We start from the raw sequence: 21,790 nt of genomic DNA on the forward strand, positions 1-21,790 counted from the left end.
ATGGTTGCGGATATTAAATCTTTGGGTTTTCTTTGATACAAAAATAGATCTAAGATAGGGGTAGTGGATTGGAAAAGATGGTGTTTATTTGATGTAACGTGATTGTTGTTTTTGGTTTTTGGATTTCAGCGTCTTTCTCCGTCTTGGTGATAGTCGTTGGTTGTGTTTGTTTTTAATGAAAGTCAATTTTCAAAAAAAAAAATATAATTGGCTTTGAAGTGTTCACAACCATGAAGACTTCTCTTATATTTCTTCTACTTCTTCTTCTACATCTCTTAGCTTATTGTGTTGATACCAAGGTTAATATATAATGCCTTTTACAATTGGTTTTTGCATGTGTTTAATATGTTTGTATTATCATGGGCAGGTGTACATAGTTTACTTAAGGCATGATGATGATCATAATGGAAAGAAAACATTTGATGAGATTGAGGAAACTCATGCTTCTTACCTATTTTCAGTCAAAAAGTTTGAAGAGGAAGCAAGATCATCCCTCCTTTATAGCTATAAGCATAGCATTAATGGCTTTGCTGCCTTGCTTACCGCCAATGAGGCTTCTCAACTTGCCGGTAAATCACCATCACCAACCACTTTGTACCTCATGTGTGAAGTAGTACCAATTTATCACCACTTGCAAGTTGGCAGTTTTATACCATAGTAAATTACAAAAGAAATAAAGAAAGATATGTAGATTTGCTTTATACAAAAGTCTACAATGTCTCTTATGAAACAAAAAATTACCATGTGAATATTGGTTTCTCATTACTTAGTCATGCCATAGGGTTATGAATAGTAATATTACAACCTCATATTCTATGAAATATATTTTTAAACGACAATTTTACACTTCAAAAAGGGCTAGCCGCGTCCTTCGTTCCATGGAATTTTTAGCCTAAGTTTAGAAAAATAAATTCTTGCTCTTTACAACTATTATTCGGCTTCTGATTGTGTATATGTTAAGCATGAATGGTTATGGTTATTATTATATATATTGATGCATAGTTAATAGTCAATGATGAGTTGAAATTAGAACTACCAAATATATAGAAATCATTTTAAGCAAACTAGTAATTATAGTATTTAATTTTTCATTTAATACTCTTAAATGAAAACAATATTTCTTAAATATTTATTGATTTTAATCTAGAATAGAATTTTTTTTATATGATCATGAAATCATGACTAATATAATATGAATGTGTTTATATATGGTTAGATATGGAAGAGGTAGTGAAGGTGATACCAAGTGATGAAAGGGAATATTTATTGCATACAACAAGATCATGGGAATTTTCAGGCTTAGAAGAAGAATTAAAGCCAAATCAATTGGATAGACAAGACTTACTATTCAAATCTCAATATGGCAAAGATGTCATTGTTGGCATGATGGATAGTGGTATCTTTCTTATCATTTTTTTAAATCCTATCAAACTTTTCAAAGAATATATCGTCAAAACGGGTCTCCATTAACATCAACGAACAAACATGGCATGGACCCCGTTTTCATAGGTATGTCAAAAATATTCGTCTACGTTAAGATAGCAATAGATTTGACTAGTACTTTTATATGCTTTACTTGTTAGAATAAATCTTACAAGAACTCAAAATATTAAAATGTTCAAAAGTAATTATTGTTAATTAAACTTAGATTATGTACTTATGTATTATTTATGAATTTAATATGAAAAATTTGTGTATTGGTGAAGGAGTGTGGCCAGAATCAGAGAGTTTTAGTGATAAAGGAATGGGGCCCATTCCAGAGTCTTGGAAAGGTATCTGCCAAACTGGGCCCAGTTTCAAATCCACACATTGTAATAGGTCAGTTCACCCAATAATTTTCTTCTCTTTTTATTTGTGATTTATTGTTTCCCATTTTACAAGTCATATTTAAAAAAATATATATTAGTGTCAAGTTTAAATGTTTAGTTCAAATATACATACACTGATTTTATAATAGAATGGACCAATCATGATGATGGTGTCCAACATGCAATACATGGCTGGAGTTGAATTGGATTAGAAATATGTTTGTGATTGGAAAGCCAAGATTGTCCATTTCGTATAATACAAAATGTCTGACCTAATAAGCAAGACACTAGTGGTTACTTCATTTGGCTGTTTCTTAGCCATCTTGTGACCTATGCATCTTTCTTTTGAACCTTATACCACAATGTTTGGTCCCTCCTAATAAGTCACATTTAACCATCTCATTTCCTAAATAATTCAAACAGTTTTTTTAATAATTCATCTTTGAAGTTGAATAATAATTACTAGGGGTGGCAAATATGATCTATGGGTTGAATGAGTTGTAATAAAATGTATATAATAGGTCAGAATGGATCAAGCTAAAAAAAATGATTGAAACGGGTTGACATTTCTTGTGTTTTTTTTATTTTTTATGGAACGAGAAAAACAGAGAAAACTTTTTAGTTTTTTTTACTTTTTTAGTTTTTAACTTGTATTTCGAGTTATGATTTTTTAAGTTTTTTTTTGAATTTTTTAATAACGAGTTTTTGAAATGGGTCAAAATGGGTTGAGATTTCAGAAACCCCTTACTAAAATATTCAAAAAAATAATTAAAAAATCATAACTCAAAATATAAATCAAAAACTAAAAAGGTAAAAAAACTAAAACTTTCCTCCGTTTTTCTCATTCCATAAAAAAAAACCTCAAAAAATGTCAACCTCTTTTGACCCGTTTCAATCCTTTTTTTTAGTTTGACCCATTCTGACCCATTATATACATTTTATTACAACCCATTCAACCCACGGGTCACATTTTTCGCCCCTAATAATTACTAAACCAAGTATAATGAATGTGACTCTTATATTGTGACAGAAAACTTATAGGAGCTCGGTATTATCTCAAAGGTTACGAAGCACTATACGGGCCTCTAAATACCACAGCCGATAGCCGGTCCCCACGTGACATGGACGGTCATGGGACCCACACTGCATCCACAGTTGGAGGCCGTGGAGTATCCAATGCCTCATCCCTTGGAGGGTTTTCCCGTGGGACCGCTTTTGGTGGGGCCCCGTTGGCCCGTTTGGCCATCTACAAAGTCTGCTGGCTCGTACCTAGCAAAGGTAAAGAAAACGGGAACACGTGCCTGTTTGCAGATATGTTAGCCGCTTTTGACGATGCTATTCGTGATGGTGTTCATATACTTAGTATTTCTATCGGGTCATCAGGCCCGATTAATTTCACCGAAGATGGGCTTGCAGTTGGAGCCTTGCAAGCAACTAAGAATAACATTTTGGTGGTTTGTAGCAGTGGGAATGAAGGCCCGGCCCAATCGACAGTGGTTAACAACGCCCCGTGGATTCTAACGGTTGCCGCTAGTTCCATTGACCGAGCTTTTTTTGCCACGGTTAAATTAGGAAATGGTCAAAGAATCAAGGTTAATAGTTCATTACCAAAATAATAACTATACTTATCGTCTAACCGAAAAGTCAAACTAAAAAGTCAAAACTATGGTTTTTAACAGGGACAGTCAGTAGCTCCATACCAGCTACATAAGAAAATGTATCCACTTGTTTATGCAGCAGAGGTTGTGAATGCAAATATACCCAACACATACATAGCAGGGTAATTTTTTTTATTTTTTATTTTTTTAACTATTTAATATTTTAATTCAAAACATTACATTCCACAACAAAAAATATACTGAATCTTGAAATGAACAAATGATGCAGTCAATGCTTACCTGGCTCATTATCCCCTGAAAAAACCAAGGGCAAAATTGTCTTTTGCTTGCGAGGGAACGGGACGAGAGTTGGAAAAGGGATGGAAGTGAAACGGGCCGGTGGGATCGGTTACATTTTAGGAAACAGCCCGGCCCAAGGAGCTGAGTTGACCATAGACGCTCACGTTCTTCCAGCAACTGCAGTTACATCAGATGACGCAATACGAATTCTTGAATACATAAACTCTACAAAAACCCGAACTGCGTATATTTATCCAGGAAAAACCGTGGTGAATGTCAAACCCGCTCCATCAATCGCTGCCTTCTCAAGTAGAGGCCCAAATGCAATTGCACCCGAAATCCTCAAGGTTTATAACATTTATAATTTTAAAAAAAAAACTTTTTAACTAATTTAGTTAATAACTTTGGTTTATTTCGACAGCCCGATATTGCTGCACCGGGCCTGAACATATTAGCAGCATGGACCGGTGGCAATGCTCCTACGAAAATAGCAGATGACCCGAGAAGAGTTAAATATAATCTACTTTCAGGAACTTCAATGGCCTGCCCGCACGTGGCGGCTGCAGCTGCACTGCTTAAAGCAATCCACCCCGATTGGAGCAGTGCAGCGATCAAATCCGCACTTATAACCACAGGTAACATTAATGTTTACTTATGTAAAAATTAATAATTTTATTTTTCATTTATTTGAATTTGAATTTGAAATGCAGCTGGGACAGTAAACAACGTTGGGATGCAGATAACCGATGCGTCAGGGAATCAAGCCGACCCGTATTGGCCATTTCAGGCCCGAAAAGGCAGCTGATCCCGGGCTTGTGTATGATGCTTCATACAATGATTACATTTCATTTCTTTGCAACCGTGGTGATTTGAAATCCAACCCGATTGTCACATGTCCGAAAACCACACCTTCAAATCAAGACTTAAACTACCCGACTTTCAGTTTCCCGGGAATAAAAGGCAAAGGCAAAGTGACCGTTAAAAGAACCGTTACAAATGTTGGCGGTAAAGGGGGTGTTTACTTTGCTAGTGTGGAGTCACCAATGGGGATTGCCGTTAAGGTGTCTCCTCCGGTTTTGCATTTTAAACGTGTCGGTGAGACGAAGGATTTCGAGTTAACAGTTGAAGGAAGTTCAATGGTGGAGAAAGGCGCGTATTCGTTCGGGTGGCTTACTTGGAGTGATGGTGTGCATATTGTTAGAAGTCCAATTGCAGTGTCTATGATGTAGTGATCAATGTTCATGTTGTTACATGTATTTATTAGGATGCTCTTGAAAATTACAAGAGCATAGATGAATGATTAAAGTAAACATATGAACAGAAAGTCACAAGTTGCCATGTTATTATATCATAATTCAATAAACAAACCTTTTAACAAGCTATTAGTTTATATACACATTGAAGAAAGTATTAAAGTTTTGAATAAAATGCAATACTTAGGGCTATGTATGATTTTTTTAAGCAGTTTAATTGTGATTTTTCTTAAATAAAGTAACTTTAATGTATTGGGCTTGTCACTGTGGGTATCTTTTCAGAAGTGGGAACGATTGTAATTTCTTTTGGGCCCACTAATATGCCCAAAGAGAGAGGAAATAAATTTGAGTTGGGTATAGTTTGGGTCGGGTGGGTTTATACCCACTTGTCTAGGGCCCATTTGGTTTGGTAGGTTGTGGGAGTTAGGAAAGACTAATCTCTTTTCTTGATTAATTGATCTTGATTGTTTTGGCTGGTCTACTCGATCGGTACAACATAGCTTAACTGGGTAAAATAGTTATTTAAAATAATTATTCAGAGGTTCAATCAAACAACATTACTGGCTCAGGAATTACTGGCTAAGAGTGTCAGTTGGTTTTATTACTGACTCAGCATTCATCGAAGCAGGGATTGTCAAATAGCCCCTAAGTTTCTTTCAAATGTATCGTCCACTTTAGAAAAAGAAAGGACTAGTGGAATTAAATGAAAACCCATTTTAGTTTCTTAAATATAAAAATAATATGTTTTAACTGAAACTCTACTTGCAGTAAAATTATATCAAAATTTTATAACAAAAAGTTAAGACAAAATTATGTGTTCTATATTTTTTAAATTAAATATTATAAATGATCTGATAATGACCAAATATTCGTTATTTGCTTGATTTTCTCTGCTATCAAACCCTTTTCTTTAGTTTAGGTATTGGTTTTGAACAGACGTGTCTGTATACAAAACTCAAATTTTCATTATTTCAAAATATTGTTTTTATCTTATAATATTGTTTATAATTTCTAAAACTACATTACCAATTGTTTAATATTTTTTATTTTATTCGGTCGATGTAATACACGAGTTTCTAACCTAGCTATATTTTGAAATAATTTGTTTAGAGTTTCTAAAAGAAGAATTCAGTTGCCATGGATCCAAATTCAAATTAAATACAAAAATTAATTAATGATTTTAACCCTTTAAATATAACAAACTGGCAAGAACTAGAAAAAGAAAAAAATTAATTATTGATTGAACTTGCTAGTATTTTAAAAGCGATACTATGAAATCTAGTAAATTAATGTATGCGTGGTTTTGCAATGGCTTTTAGAAACCACCTGGATATACAAGTGGTGTTCCTAAACCTTACGCAGTTAATGCGGTAAAAAATCAGTTAGCGGTCAAGGACCGCTATTTGAGATATAAGTTATCGCAGTGGGATAGCGATGAAAAAGCGGTAATTTTAATATCATGCATTATATATATATATATAATAGTAATATTAAAAGTAAAAAAAAACACCAAAGTATCAGTAACTAAAACATGATTCAATCATAAGCAATGAAATTTTCCTTCGAGTCCACATCAACCAAGGGATCATTGGTAGACGAAAGAGCGAGAACATAACTTTTCTAAGGTTTGGATTAAAAAACCGGTTATAAACAAATAAAAGATCAAATAATTTGAAATTTGAGCTATTTTTTGGTCTTTTTTTAATTTAGCCTAAATATACCAACCTTGAAAACCGGTGCTATGACCGCTATCTAGGAAAAAAAAATCGGCCAATAGCGCCGCTAATAGTGATTTCGCTGTTCTGGACCGCTATTGGCATTGCTATTTTGCAAAGGTCCGCTAACCGCTATTGACTGCATAGCCTAAACCAACTATTATTATAGAAAAAATTTGCAACATAAAAAAGCATTAATAACAGAATAAACTATTTCTTAAGGAATAAATATCATATAAGATTTACAGAAGACATTAATTGATTCCTTGTATCCCAAGAATGGCCAGACAAGCTTATCTAGTTATTAAAAACTTATAATACTACTGCACGAAAGAGAGGCAACGTGTCTTCGAAGAAGACGGTACTTTTTAGATTCCATTCTGCCACGTGTCGTTGACATGGGCAGGCCCTTATGCACGATAACTGTTAACACTTGCTAATATCTTAGCAGCAATTATTGGAGTAATCGGGGGGGGGGGGGGGGGGGATGTATATCGGTTCATGTCATTTTAGTAGTTACATGTTAAATGATTGGGAAATTGAAAAATGACATTACATTCAAATACCATCTGTTTTCATTGACCAAGGTGATTAATACTGGGACTAAAGATTTAAAGCCATTTCATTCTTACGGGTAGATCATAGGAGCAAAAATTCTAACTTGAAGTGGGAGAAGTGATGCAAAAATAATTTTGTTAATATCCCTTTCACTCAAAATAAAAAAAATACAATCCCCGTCATATATGCGTGTCATATATCATGTCCCATTGACCTAGTTATATTCCCAAATTAACGGCTTCATCTCTCGGAACATCAGCCCTGCTTCTCTCAAAACCCAAACTCACGAATTTATGTTACGTATTATGTATTATGTTAGTTGACAAATTCTTTTACTCCAACTGCCTATAGCAAAATGAGGAAATGTATGAACACATCACTAACGACATCAAATGTTGAAACTATAAAAACCATGGTGTATATCGATTGGAATGAGTTGTTAGCCCGTTTACGTGTACATTTGGCCATCATTCACAAACAACTATGAGGTCTATGATCAATATAGGGTACATGCATGATGCCTATAAACTTTGGAAACGCTACTTAATTAAAAGTTCTTTAGAAAGTGCAATAAACCTCAACCATTTTACACAAGCAACAAAGTGGACACAATAACTTTAATTTTTATTTTCCATTAGATATCATGAATACCTATGGCTATTAAGTGTCATTATTTGTGTTTTAGCATTTTGATAAGTTGATAGTGTTGCACAACCATTTGCATATTTGGCTTTACAAGCCAATTACAACTGAGTATTTCGATCTTGTTATTTGTAAAGAGCTTCACTATGCTTGAATCCATCTTTAATAAAATACTATTATTTATAGTCAGTGATGGAGCCACATGTGTGACTAAATACTTAAGCATAGTTTGTTGTGATGGAATAATCATTTAAACTAAACATCTGCTAGTGCCACATATTCACATGTGATTTTATAATTAGACTTGAGATAATTTGACAAAGTTTTAAAAATACACCTCCCACATTTAAAAGGAAGTAAAACATGAGTTTTGTTTAAAATAAAAAATAAAAAAATACAATGGGCTAATTGTCAATAACGGGCCTTTCTGAAACTGTTGAAACATGTTGGGTATGTTGCCGTTGGGTCCCATAACCTTTTCATAATGCGTCATCCACAAAATTGTTAAAATCATATACAAAGATTTTATTCAATAAGCTAAAAGATTAATAGGTTTGAACTATTAAGTGATGTATGCGATCGTAGGTGTATAAAGTTTTCTTTTTATCATTGGGTTACACCGGATAGTCAGATTTTGTTCATTGATTGTTCAAATAATAATAACTAGGTGTAATCCTGACACGTTGCGCCGGTGTATCTTCGTTATAGTTGTTTCTCCGTTTAGCTAGGTGGGCGGTTATGCCGGTGTACCTTTGTTGTAGTTGTTTCTCTATTTAGCTAAGCAATGAGTGCGATTTATTAATTGTTACAAAAGTTTCTTTCATTTATGGTGCTACGTTTAGCTAGGCAATCTGGTATAGGCTTAACACCAACGCTTATCGTCTATCTCTCACCTTGCAACAATCGCACCGGTCACACGATTCAAATACACATAAAACATAGTAAGTTATAATAGCTTTACCACCACACCACTATTACTTGATTTTGTAAGAAATCTATAAAGACAAAAATCTATTTCTATTTAAAAAAAACAAAAATTTGAACCAAAAAAAAACGGGAGAGGGGGGGGGGGGTGGGAACAGCAGTATCAAACTCGCGACCTGCAATTCACCACTACCACCACAACAACTTTCATAGTTAACTTTGCTGATCTCAAATATTAAATACTAAAATATATTTCAAACTATTAAAAAAAGAGAAACTTAGTGACTGTCACATGACAGCCACTGATTGGATCTCATCAAAATCACTGTTGCATCTGGTTTTCTTTACTATATATAGTATAATATTAATAACCATGACGAGTACAGCCTCTTTACATGATTTTATTTTAGAATTTCTTTTTAATCGAACCTTTCCCCATTTTAGAAAACAAAACCGGTTAAAAATAGCATGTGCCTCAAAATGTTTAATTTCTAATGATAAGACATATCCATTTAGTCACGTAATTCCATCTTTCATTATGAAAAATGATTGCATACTCGTTACGTGTTTTTCCTTTTTCTCTTTTACGTAGAAGAAAACACTATATATTAATTATAATCGTGACATCTAACGTATAAATTCAAATATTTTATAAAATATAAAATATTTTTATTTATTACATTTATTTTGTATCGTGCATTATTTTCTAGGAAGACGTGTTAATTAATAATTAATAAAATGATACAAATAAACAAAATTTAATTTTGTCAAGTTTCCATCTATATTCATAGTATGATAACTAATTATTACAGAAAAAATGTTGTATCATTTAATTTTTTGTTATCAATGGTGTAATCAATTGCAATATTACATTAACTAACTTAAATTAATTACTTGTACACCATGCAACATTACATGTACAAGCACACATAAAAACAAACAAAACCTGCAGAACGTAATCCATGGGACATGGCGTAAGATGTACTCCATGCAAGTTTGGTTGTACAGAGTTACGTGAGCCGCAAGTAAGCCGGTTGTAGTGAGCTGTATAATTTAGGCAGCTTTAATAACTTTAGCCGGGACCACACTCAAACGACAGAGAATGATTGAGTACTTGGTACGACAGTGATTCCAATCCCTATAAATCCCCTTGTTCCATTTCACTTTTTCAGATCAACCCACTCGGGTTTTTATTTTTATTTTTATTTTGTCTTGTCTTGTCTAGTTTCTTTTTACCAGACATCGGCTGGGTTCATTTATTTAAATTAAATTAGACATTTGTGCGATGGCGGAAGAATTCGAGGAATCGGAAGTCGTGTTCAATGTAAAAAATGTGGACGATGACGACGACTATTGCGTAAATTATTTTCCGGATTCGGACGCGGACGAGTCAGGAAGGACGAAGCGAAAAAAAGTCGAGAAAAAGACCAAGGCGAAGTCCGTACCCGTGAATTTAACATGGTGTCGATACGTGGAACCGGGTTTATACGAATACAAAGACGAAAACGGGGAAATGGTGCCGCCTCACGTGATGGTAAGGCGGCGATTAGCGGGGAAAATGACGTTTTCGGTTTGCTCCGGAATCGGGAGGACTTTGAAAGGAAGAGATTTGAGTGAAATGAGGAATTCGGTTCTAAGGATGACTGGGTTTCTGGAGGCGTGACGGTCAGAATAGAATGGAATGGAATTGCAATTGGAATTTGAATCGGAATTGGAATCGCCATTTTTTCTGTTGAAGAATTCATTCGACGGTGATTTCGTGTTTGAAGTAACGTTGTATAATTAATTAATTTGTTATTGAAGTTCGTTTGAAAACAAATGAATTTAAGTTATTTTAATCAACCAGCTTTTTTTTTATATAAATTCATATGGTTTTATTTAAATTATTGGAACCGAAATTTAAATGTATGGGGTGTATAGTGTATACATGTGTGTATTACTTTCGTGAAGAGAAAAACATAAATAGCTCTGAATGCTTATTTAAGGTATGAAACTTATTAACTTAAATGTAAATATAGTAATTATATATTTATTAGTAGAATGTATATATTGCATCACCATGTCTTTAATTTATGAAGAGAAACAAAATGTTTATGCATATGTGTGGGTTTTTTCTTTCTTCTACTTCTTATTTTTTTTGGTTGTCGTTGCAGGAGACACGTGTATGTGCGTAGGTTTTGTGAGCAAAAAACATTTCATACGCTAATTTCTAACATACGGTCGAATGGAAATAGGATAGGTGCATCATATCATGTAAATAAGTTAGACGTGTCATTGTATTATGTGTAAATTAGTTAGATGTGTCGTGCTATATGTAAATGAGTTAGACGCATTTGTATTATATTGAACACATGTTTTGTCGTATAGTGAATTAGACCTTTTTAATAATTGTCATTTAAAAGAACTATGTTCAAATTAAAAAAAAATTTGTTGATTTTGTAGTACTAAGAAAAATTAGTATATAAAACCGATTTGAGTTTTATAAAGTTGGTATGACTGTTTAAACTAAAAATGTTAAAGTTTAAAAAAAAATCTCTATTACACATTTTAGTCATCAGTAAATCTAAATTAATTTTGAGAATGTTACTGTTTTTAAATGTTAAGTCATTGCATTTTTCTATGCTTTGTTAAGAAATATGAATTTTCGTTTAATCCATTTATGATACACAAAACCACATGAAAAATCTTAATCAAGCAAAAATTAGTCAATACTTTTTTCTTGGAATACATTTTTCTTAGTAGGCGTTTAATCTTGGAAGCTAAGAGAAACCCATAGAACTAATTCTCTAATAAACAAATATTCGATATTAGAAGATGTAACTTGTGGTAGTCTATAAGAGAAGTTCAATTCTTTCCTTCAAACTGCTTACTAAACAAGAAATACGGCTTTGCATTGTATACAAATCGTACCCGTCAGATTGAGACCGAAAAAACAAAACAAACATCATACGCAGCTAGACTTGACTCATTTACCAGTTGATCTAGTGGTATAGTATATCACGTCAAATCCTTAGAAAATGAAGGTAAACATGGAATTTTGTTAAAAAAAAAAAAACAGTACACGATGGACTTGACTACTAAGAGATTGGTCGGTTAAAAAAACATTTTATAACAGAAATGAAATTATTAATCTTCAAAAGCAAGGGGGAAATATTAATTGTTGACCAATTTTATTCCATTTCTTGACATCACATGCTTTGGAAGTTGAAAGAAGAATATAATCTTTGGAGTTATATGAGGGCATGCCAAAAAAGATATCAATATGTCGTGAATATATTTTAGTGTATATTCTAAGAAATCGATATTTTATATCCGTAATTGCATAATACCATTTAGTCAATTAGACACGTATAAATGTCGTGATGTACTTTATAACGTGAAATTAAGATATAAACTCGATCTTGTTGCTAACTATATCGTATACCATCATTAATCATGAATCTTTCTAAGCTATCAAAGTAACACATTACACATCATGGCCTTCTTTAGAGAAGGACATGGTGTTCAAACAAATTATTAAAGGCCTTCAAGTCATCGTAAAAGAGATGTCATGATGAATATGATGAGATTCGTGTACATCAAATTAAGCATAATTACGAATTTAATTATGTGATATCCTTTTTAACCCTACATTTTTTTTCCAAATTTTTCTTACTAAGCGGAATCTTGAAGCGCGATCATGATATCGCTCATCGCCTCATCCGCCTACAATGTGAAGCCACCTTCGTTGTGTCAACTGTCAACTTAGGGTTTATGTTACATTGTTAAGACTTAAGATAATAATTTTATTTAGGTCTTCTTCTATTAATTTATTTATTATGCGACGCAAACATATATGTTTTGTAGCTATATATCCTCTTAATTAACACAAAAAAGGTGCCATCATTTTATTGTTGTCTTCCTTCTGATTACTTCATCCATCAACACCACGACCTGCAAATGTTGACTTCCAGGAATTAAACAACAAAAGAAACATCATCCAATTAGATCCCCACCGCGTGTCTATGATCAAAATTCAAAACCACCAAAATAATTAAATAAAAACCACAAGTTTCCAAAAACCGGAATCTAGTGGTAAAACAAAACAGAAAAGCAAAATATAAAATTATATTCGTTAAATATATAGCTTGTTTTGAAAATTAGATATTAATAACATTAGGGTGTCTCAAGTAATTTTTTCTCGGTTAGAGGTGTAAACTTCTAGGAAAATATTATATCATTTTTCATTTATAATAAAACTCAATCGATACAAAAATGAAAGAAGCATCACAGAATTAGTCTAGATACGTTACAAAAGAAATAATTAAAACAAAATTTTTTAACGTATATATCACGTCTGTATACAAAAGCATGCATCTCTCTCTCTCTCAAGATACAGTAGGCGAAACAATTAGATATGTTGTCACTAAGAACCATCGAGACTAATAAATTTTTAATGTCGTTAGAAATTGTTGGTGTTTTATTTTTATTTTTTGGTTTTTTAAAATTAAGGTAGGAAGCTTGGTTTTATAGATTATCAAGAGAAAACCCCTATTCATTTAATAGTATTAAAAAATAAATTAAATTGTATTAAATTAATTAACAAGCTACTATAAGAAAAACTACGATATGTAACAAAACTCAGCCACATATACATGAGGGTTTGGTTTTGGAATTCGTGATTTCATGTTTGCGTGCATGGACAAGTTCAAAGTTTGCACCCCTAATGGTGCATGCGTTGGAGTTGGAACAAAACACAACTAAAGAAATGCTATGTGGAACAAGTTTTCATCAGATTTCTCATTTCTTAAAGCAATTTTATCTAAAAACACATTTTTTTTACTTTTACCTTAAAAACTCTAACTTAGAAGACTCATATTTTAATGAATTAAAGTTATTAGAGAAAATGTGTGTAAACTATTCATCGCCATTAGGGTTTGTATCAAACCAAATTAACAACCAATAACCGAACCTAACATAGTACCAAAGGGTCGATATTGACTTTTTTTTTTGAAACCGATATTAGCGAGTCGGTTAGGTTTTTCGTATTTCCATAAACTAATCCATGAGTTAGTAAACCACGGTTACCGACCCGACCCACTACTTTTAACCAATATGTAAATGAAGATTTAGTAAAAGTTTACGTGGGTGGAATTCTTTCAAGACGTTGAATATTTGTTATTAATACATGGACATTAGAATTATTTAATGCTACGTAATATATATAAAATGACAAATAATAAAGCTCAAATCATTTGATCAGGCTTAAACATTTCATGACCAAAATTTAGTTCATGGTTAACCGATCCATAACCAAAGCAAATCAACTTGTAAAACCTATTAACCATGACCGACTATCCATACCAACGATTATCGTTTTCCGATTAGCCATAATTCGGTTATTGTTATCGTTATAGGCCAAAACCGCAAACCCCAACCTATGCACAACCCTAATTGTCGCATACGATACAATTTTCAAAAAAAAAAAATTCATGACTACGGATCACCACCTGGTACAAGTTATTCACTTACAAAACTCAATATTTATAAGAATTAATGAACAAAAAAAAAACCCCCAAATCCCCAATGAATCCGTGTGAGTGTTGCAACAGGTGAATATAAAGTTATCGAAGTTGACAAGAACCCAATGATGAGAATATGCGATCTTCATACGTGCAATCTTTGTTTACTTGATCCATTAGTTGTCTACCCATCAACAATTCTTGGCAAAAAGAATGTTATAGTTATGAATTTGGAACAGATTCGCTCTCGGTGTATTATAACATCTTATGAAGTTTTGCTTTTGAATTCTCTTTGATAGTTATGTGTTGCAAGATGTGATCGAACTAAAGAGGAGTGAATGGATATAACTTTTTTTTTAAAGACAATTTTGCCTCTCGTGTGCCAGGTACGTGCATATCTTAACAGGTGATGATGGATGAAGTTAGCTTAAAGCGCAAAGACCGCAAGAAAGCCATTTACTCATAAATAAAGCAAAATACCTAACTTTGCCTAAGTACCCGATGGCATTAAATTAAGTCTACGGTCATTGTCAACTATTATAGTCCCTAAAGGTTGGACCACCGATGAGTTTGATTGGTTACATCAATCAATGATGAAATTCAATAGTCTTTTAAGTTATGAATTTATCTATGATTACAAAAGTCTAAATAATATTCAAAAAAATAAAGGCAACCCTACAAACTTATCCAAAACTTAAATCATAATGTCACGATTCACGAAAGAACATCAATTGGAACCATGTTTAAGGTATAGATATAATAAAAATAACCATGACTCTCGAAACCGGGACAGACTAGTCATTTTTACAGAATCAGAACATACCAGAATAACATCTTGAGTTCTTGACTATTCGATTTCTTATGTTTTCTCACGGTTCCGGTTATGGGGTTGACTAGCCATCCTTGCAGAACCAGAACTGACCCAAGAACCATTTTAATGTAAAACTCATAACGAACCCTAATTAGCAAACAAGTTGGTATATACGATTCTTAAGGTTTAGTTCTTAGGTTCTCACGGTTCGAACCATGTTTTGCTCACTCGTATAATAAAATAGTAACAAATATTCTTGGTGTTTAGTTTTAGTTTCATGTTTAAGTTTGGAGTTATTTGATTATGACTTAGTGTTGGCGATTTGGATTATGACATCTTATTAATTACATTATCTTAATTATGTAGTTTCTAATCACTTTAAAAGCTAAGTTGAGGTTATCATATAGTTTTTTTGTGGTTAAAAGTTGTTGCTACGAAATCATTACTTGTATTAATTCTTAGTGGTCCAAGCAAGTGATCAACCAACATAACATGTGTCCTATGGCCAAATAGGTCCTTTTCATTTCTATAATATTCTTTTTGTTAATTTATAGGTTAAACAGTTGATGAATCATATTGGAGATAACTTTATGCAAAAAAAAAAAAAAGTGTCGATATATGTTTATTTCTATAACTATAACTAACTAAAGAGGGAAATAAATTAAGAGTAATCATAAAAAAGAAAAAAAAGCCATATTTTCTCATTTTCACTAGAAAGTCTTTTAACATCGTTGTGCATTATCAAAGTCTCTAAACATGTAAAAAAAAAACATAAAAAGTCAACACCCCCCCCCCCCCCTTTTCTTTTTTAATTTTAAAGACCGTAGGCTTGCATAAATTATGCGTATAGCTGTGAAAAATATCTAAAAGACTTGCTATATCTTGAATCGATCAAAATAAGATTATATAAGTTTTGTGTACAAAAAAGTTGATTGCCACCTCATAAAATTTAGACCGGTTGGACGGTAATAAATTATTTTAAATGCTTTTCACAAATGTGCACATGAAATCAAGACATGTGTCGGGATTTTCATATAACAAAATGAATGTGAGTGTTTTCTTTTCTTTCTTTTTTTTTTGTGAATTTGGGACATGCTTGTGGACTTTTAGTATGTCAAAATCATATTAATGGACTTGTTTTATAAAATTATGAATAAGTGTGTTGAATTTTATGGTATTAACTCATAAAATAATTAGATTATATTTAGGAGTGATAGTTATGACATGTTATTATCACTATGAAGGGATATAACATAAACTGCAACCGGTGACATAAAAGAAAAGATTTAAAGAACATATTTTTCTTCTTTATGTAGCTCTTGTAGAGGTACTGATGATACCTTTGATAATGAGCATGCTAAAATAACTTGATAAACAGTAACTCGTACAAAAATAACTACAAAGGTTAACCTTATCCCTTTACATTCAATGAAAAGGCATTAAAATTTGCTCATTTGCCTACAAATAATGCGACAACACATGTTTCAAGTACAGATGATTTATGGCCTTCGTGACGGTAATCGCTTAGTTGGGTTGTAAGCAAACTTGCTTATGTCATCAATGGGAGATGAGTTTTTTGTAAATGTGTTCCGTACGTCCTTAAGTGGAGCCCGTAGCCCGCTGGCACGAGAACCAGTTGAATTGCATTTGAAAGATGATATAACAGACATAAATTTCTCCATTGATTTCTCTGCTATTTCTGAATATTTTCCCAAATGAGAAATGTTACAACCAAATTTCTCTTCTTCGTCTCTTGTTTCTTGCATTTCATCATCAATATCAAAATTGCATACACCTAAGTTAAACAAAAAACAATTTAATATTAAATCCATAACATAATATTTAACAAATAGTCAAATACTATTTATAAAAAAAAGTACCTTGATTAGCAGGAGATTGACCTACTCTCATGTATTTTTGGTTCAGATTGTCCTGTGCAGATAACCATGAAAGTAATTAGCAATGCTATAACTAAAACTGCACACTTTGACTTTTAAAGTCAACCCCGAAACTTGAATCAATATGACGTATCTTATAATATATAGACGGAGAAAAAAAAACGCTTACATTCTGAACACTTTCATCAACAATGGAAAACTTCCTTTTCATGGTTAATCCTTCATTTGTGTTTTCTTGATTTTCACGAGAAAAGTAACGACTTTTATGTGACTTTGTGTTCTCCACTCTAGCTTTGACCTCAACTGGACCCGAAACAAACTCGGGTTCACAACTAGAAGTTGTGTTCTTGCTGGCAGTATTGATTTCATTACTTTCTTCTGAACTTTTGTGCTGAAAATAACGACTTCTCACCACAACAGGCTTCTTTTGCACTCTTGTTTTGATTTCACTCCCATCTAACAAAGAATCAGGTTCTGAGTCCTTTTGTAAAGCAACACACGCGTGTATCGTATGCTTTGCGTGTTGTACGTTTTCTTCAGTTAAGTCAACCTGAGGAATTTCATTTGTGGGATTTGGGCACTTTGGTGAAACTCGAGGAGCCTTGAATTTTCTCTTTGCTTCAAGAGATGCAAAACCTTTAAGCATTAAGGATAACAAGAACATATTTTAATGCCAAATGTATTGATTTAAACAAAGGCAATATATTTTACTATTTTAGGATACAGAAATAGTTGGTCAAAAGATTGTTCTGTGCAGGGAGATCCAGTTTCTTGTTTGCAGCCTCAGGTTTGAAGCTTTTAAGATTGTATGTTTCATCAAGCACGGAGGCTCCCTGTTTGTCAAGCAAAGATAAACAAAATATACAAATTGGCACAAAAATAAATAAATAAAAAGTTTAAAACTAAAAATACCAGGATTGGCAATTTGGTAAAAGGATTAATATCTCCACTTGCTATGCCTTTAGCTAGCTTTTGGGGTATCAATGTGTGTTTCGGTTAAGGAACAATAAGAAAAAATATACATATATTTAACATATTCTGACTAAAACCTTTCGTGTGGTATTAGTATCTATAAAGTTAATGTAAACTTAGAAAGGCATAATATGATAATAGTAATGCAAGGATATGGTCCTAAGAAATCTAAATCTTCTTCAATATTGTCAGAAAAATTTGACAAATAAACAATATCTTCTGTAACTGGATCGTAAACACGTTGATGTTGAAAAGTCATTATTGCTTTCCTAAACGATTCTTCATAAACTGGTGGAACAATAATGCCACTAAACTTCAAGTGCTTAATCACCTGCATTTTAGATATTTGAATTTTGAGCTTATAATCTTCTAAATGAAAAAACCAACAAAGTTAACATTAAAAAAACCTTAAAAGCAGAACTTTCATACAACACATCTAGAGATGACAATTCAACTAGGGTTATAAATGAGCCGAGCCGAGCCGAGTTGGGCTTGGGCTAGAGCTCGAACCCAAACGAGCCGGCTGAGCTCGTTTATTATATCGAGCTGATTGAGCTCGAACTCGGATAGTCGGATCATCAAAAAAGCTCGCGCCAGCTTGTGGCTCGTCAAGCCAACTCATTGATTTTTTACACACACTGATAAATTATAAACAAATTCTTTGTTTAACATACACATAATACAAAGGTTAAAAACTAAAGAATATATAACATTATACGTATTATTTTTGTTTTGATTTTGATCTTTTAAAGACGAGAAAGAAATTGAAATTATTATGTGTATTATTTTTTTCCCGATATTTTTATATGCTATTATTATATATACATTTAGATTTGGAGTTTAAATTAAACAAAGCCAATCAAGTGAGCCACAAGCCTAGCCAACGGCTCGGCTTGTTTACAAACTGAGCCGGCCCGGCTTGTTTACAAACAAGCTTATCTAAAGTGAGCCGCGAGGTTTTTAAACAGCCCCCTATTCAACCCATTTATTTTTAAATGGTTCGATTCCAGGTTGCTACGCTTTATCCGTAATAAGTGGAGACGGATTAAAAGTCACCCAGCGTGCAATTTAACTCATAAAACCTCCTAAAGTCATTAATTAAAAAAATTACGTTACTCCTGAAAAAAAAGTTCACAAATTGAGACACTAATTTTGTAAAAAACAACAATTTTTGACACAAAGTGTTTCAAGCCAGCCCAATATGGTCCGCGCAAATAAATAACCGTTTTCGACATACCCATTTGAGCCCATCACCCAAACTGCTCAGTTCTTACAATAACTGGTAACAGTCAGATTAAGAATGCAAGTTTCAAGGTAAAAACATTTATCTGTAACACACCTTGTCGTAGCTTTTGAATTTCTTTATTAACGCATGAGCTCTTTTCAAGCCCATTCCAGGCAAAGACTGCAAATAATCACAGCCACTAAGAATGCACATTTCAAGAATCATTTGTTTGGTAAAACCGGTAAAATTTAGTTCTTCGTTATTTTGTAGTTTCGAGTACTGAAATTCAACACCTTGCCCGTATTTGTCCATCTTGTAGATGATCTGTGTGGAAATATTTCAACAAAGCGTCACACGCTATATATAAACAAACAAAAGAGATTTGTTAAAGCAATTATGAACTTACTCTTGGGCAACCAAATGGTATTAAATCTGAGTCTTCGGTAATGACAGCATCAACATGCTTGCTAATGGCCAAATATGTCATTTGAGCATCAGCCTCGTAAGGAGCAACAACGTATGAAATATTCTCTTTTTTCAATACCTTCATAAATAAAAACATTTAATAAAATCTTGGTAATTGCAAATGTGGTTTGATGTATAACTTACCTGAATTAGTTCATATGCAATTTCAGGTGATATATCCACTGCTTTTTGATAACATTCATAAGCTGCTGAAGCGTTTCCACATGATTCATGCTCAATTGCACGGGCAAGATTTTCCTTTCTTGACCTATGTTTGAAACACACACACACATGACGACACCATTGTAAGCCTCGTAAAAACATTTAACCATACTGAGATCCATACAAATGACTCATCAAATTAAAACAAATATACAATTAGGGGCTAATATTGAGTAAAAAGTATACCTTGCACGTTTAATCTCTTGCTCGTTCTTCATTGGTAAATGACCTCCATCAAAGACTAAAATAGGTTTAACACCATAATGCCGCAACAAGTTCACTAGATGCATACAATAATTGACATGCCTAAATAATCAAGACACCTCAAGTCAGATAAAAAATCGTCCACGTCCTATAAATGTAAATATCCCATAACAACTAATCATATTGCAATCAAATGAATAATATCATCACATTATGCAAATCACTAAAATAACCGAACCCATTATCCCAAAATGCAACCGATTCGGGAGCATAAAAAACACAGTAAATCATATACTTCTGTTTCATTTATTAAAACAAATTAACTTCATTGGTTAAAATATCATTAAAACAAACCGAAACCCTGAAATTTTATTTTTAAATTCCAATCGTCGACGTTTGCATAAACAAATGAAATCAAATCCATCAAAATTGCTTTGAAAAATAACACAAATGTTTCATATGATGAACTTTTGTTCATTTGTTGAAATGCCCAATTACCCATTTACAAATTAACACCATTTGTTAAAATGTCACTAAAACAACAAAAACACTTACACCCATAAAGCAAATATTAACAAAACCCTAAAAATGCATTACTTGACGAAATCAGACAAAACAAACAAAACCCATTACCGAAAACAACAGAGGAAGAAGATTACTTGGTAGTGGGTTCCGATTTGCAGAGCTCTTTACTGCAAGAAAGAGCTCCTTTGTGCAGCCAAGAGTAGGTGTCAACGGCGACCGAACAGCCTTCAAGATCCTTGATATGAATCGGACCCATGATTGATTTCAGTAGAGGAAGAAGACCCTGAATCCCCATTGATTAATTGATTGGTTTCAAGAACCCTAATTTGTCGTAGGAAGTGGAAATGATTTGTTTATTTTTATCCCCAATTTTAGAGGGAGGAAAGAAGATGGCGGGAACAATTTGTTGGGGGTGAAGTTAATTGAATATCATGATATTTGTAGTTTTGCTCCCTTAGGTTATTGGAAATTATGTTTGAGGTCCCTCTCGTTGATATACCCATCGAAAAATCGAGTCGTGGCCAACGAACCGAGTAAACCGATGGCTAAGCATAACTGACGTTTCGGTTTTGATATTTCTCTTGATTAAATAGTTTAATTCAGTAACGTTAAGTGCCGGAGTTAGGTTTCATATGTTGACATGTAAGACATATATTCATACTATAAGGGTTATTAATGGGCTTTTTTTTTAATCTTTTTTTAAGATTTCTCAAGTTCCAAATCAAACATGGTGGGTTTGTTGGGTTGATTTAAGACTATTCCCATTGGTACACTTCTGGTCGGTCGGTCGGTCGGTCGGTCGGTCGGGTGGAAAGCAATTAAAACTCTTTAAAATGAACCAACCTAGTCGGTGGACCGACTACGAGTCGATCAGAGACATGCTAACCTCACACCAACAATAAAATCTTGCCATTCAAATATAAACTATTTTGACATGCTGCCCCCGCACCAACAATAAAATCTTGCCATTCAAATATAGGCTATTTTTACACATCTAAAATCCAATTATCTAAATGTTGTTCCGGTTTCAAATTGTAAATTGAACCATAAAACCATAAACTATAACAAATTATGAATCGAATTTCAAACCAACCAATTCATTGACCCCCCCTTTTTTTTTGTTCGGGTGATTTGTTCAGTTTTGACGATGTGTAGGAAATATAATTTAA

The 21,790-nt window shown here is 33.1% G+C and overlaps 1 protein-coding gene and 2 pseudogenes across 2 annotated transcripts; 2 read left to right on the top strand and 1 right to left on the bottom strand.

Annotated features, from left to right (window-relative positions):
* The first annotated feature begins 230 nt into the window (after positions 1–230).
* Positions 231–4,935, top strand: LOC143538544 (subtilisin-like protease SBT5.6; annotated as a pseudogene). Its single transcript, XR_013136262.1, has 9 exons — positions 231–299; positions 368–569; positions 1,217–1,396; positions 1,707–1,818; positions 2,839–3,400; positions 3,488–3,588; positions 3,696–4,053; positions 4,128–4,341; positions 4,417–4,935. The product of XR_013136262.1 is annotated as a subtilisin-like protease SBT5.6 (transcript).
* A 5,148-nt stretch (positions 4,936–10,083) lies between these two features.
* LOC143538545 (protein S40-1 pseudogene) lies at positions 10,084–10,461 on the top strand (annotated as a pseudogene).
* A 6,125-nt stretch (positions 10,462–16,586) lies between these two features.
* LOC143538529 (exonuclease 1-like) lies at positions 16,587–20,921 on the bottom strand. The gene is made up of 11 exons (XM_077032074.1): positions 20,756–20,921; positions 20,079–20,198; positions 19,815–19,938; positions 19,612–19,749; positions 19,320–19,529; positions 18,136–18,311; positions 17,921–17,993; positions 17,733–17,841; positions 17,178–17,644; positions 16,991–17,042; positions 16,587–16,905 (listed from the first exon to the last, which is right to left on the bottom strand). Exons 1-11 carry the CDS (start codon positions 20,914–20,916, stop codon positions 16,610–16,612), a joined length of 1,926 nt encoding a protein of 641 aa, XP_076888189.1. The 5' UTR covers positions 20,917–20,921; the 3' UTR covers positions 16,587–16,609.
* Between the last annotated feature and the right edge of the window lie 869 nt (positions 20,922–21,790).

Source organism: Bidens hawaiensis, unplaced genomic scaffold (assembly GCF_021521415.1).
Source record: "Bidens hawaiensis isolate Kalapana, Puna unplaced genomic scaffold, B.hawaiensis_p1.1 tig00011638_1, whole genome shotgun sequence".
NCBI lineage: Eukaryota > Viridiplantae > Streptophyta > Magnoliopsida > Asterales > Asteraceae > Bidens > Bidens hawaiensis.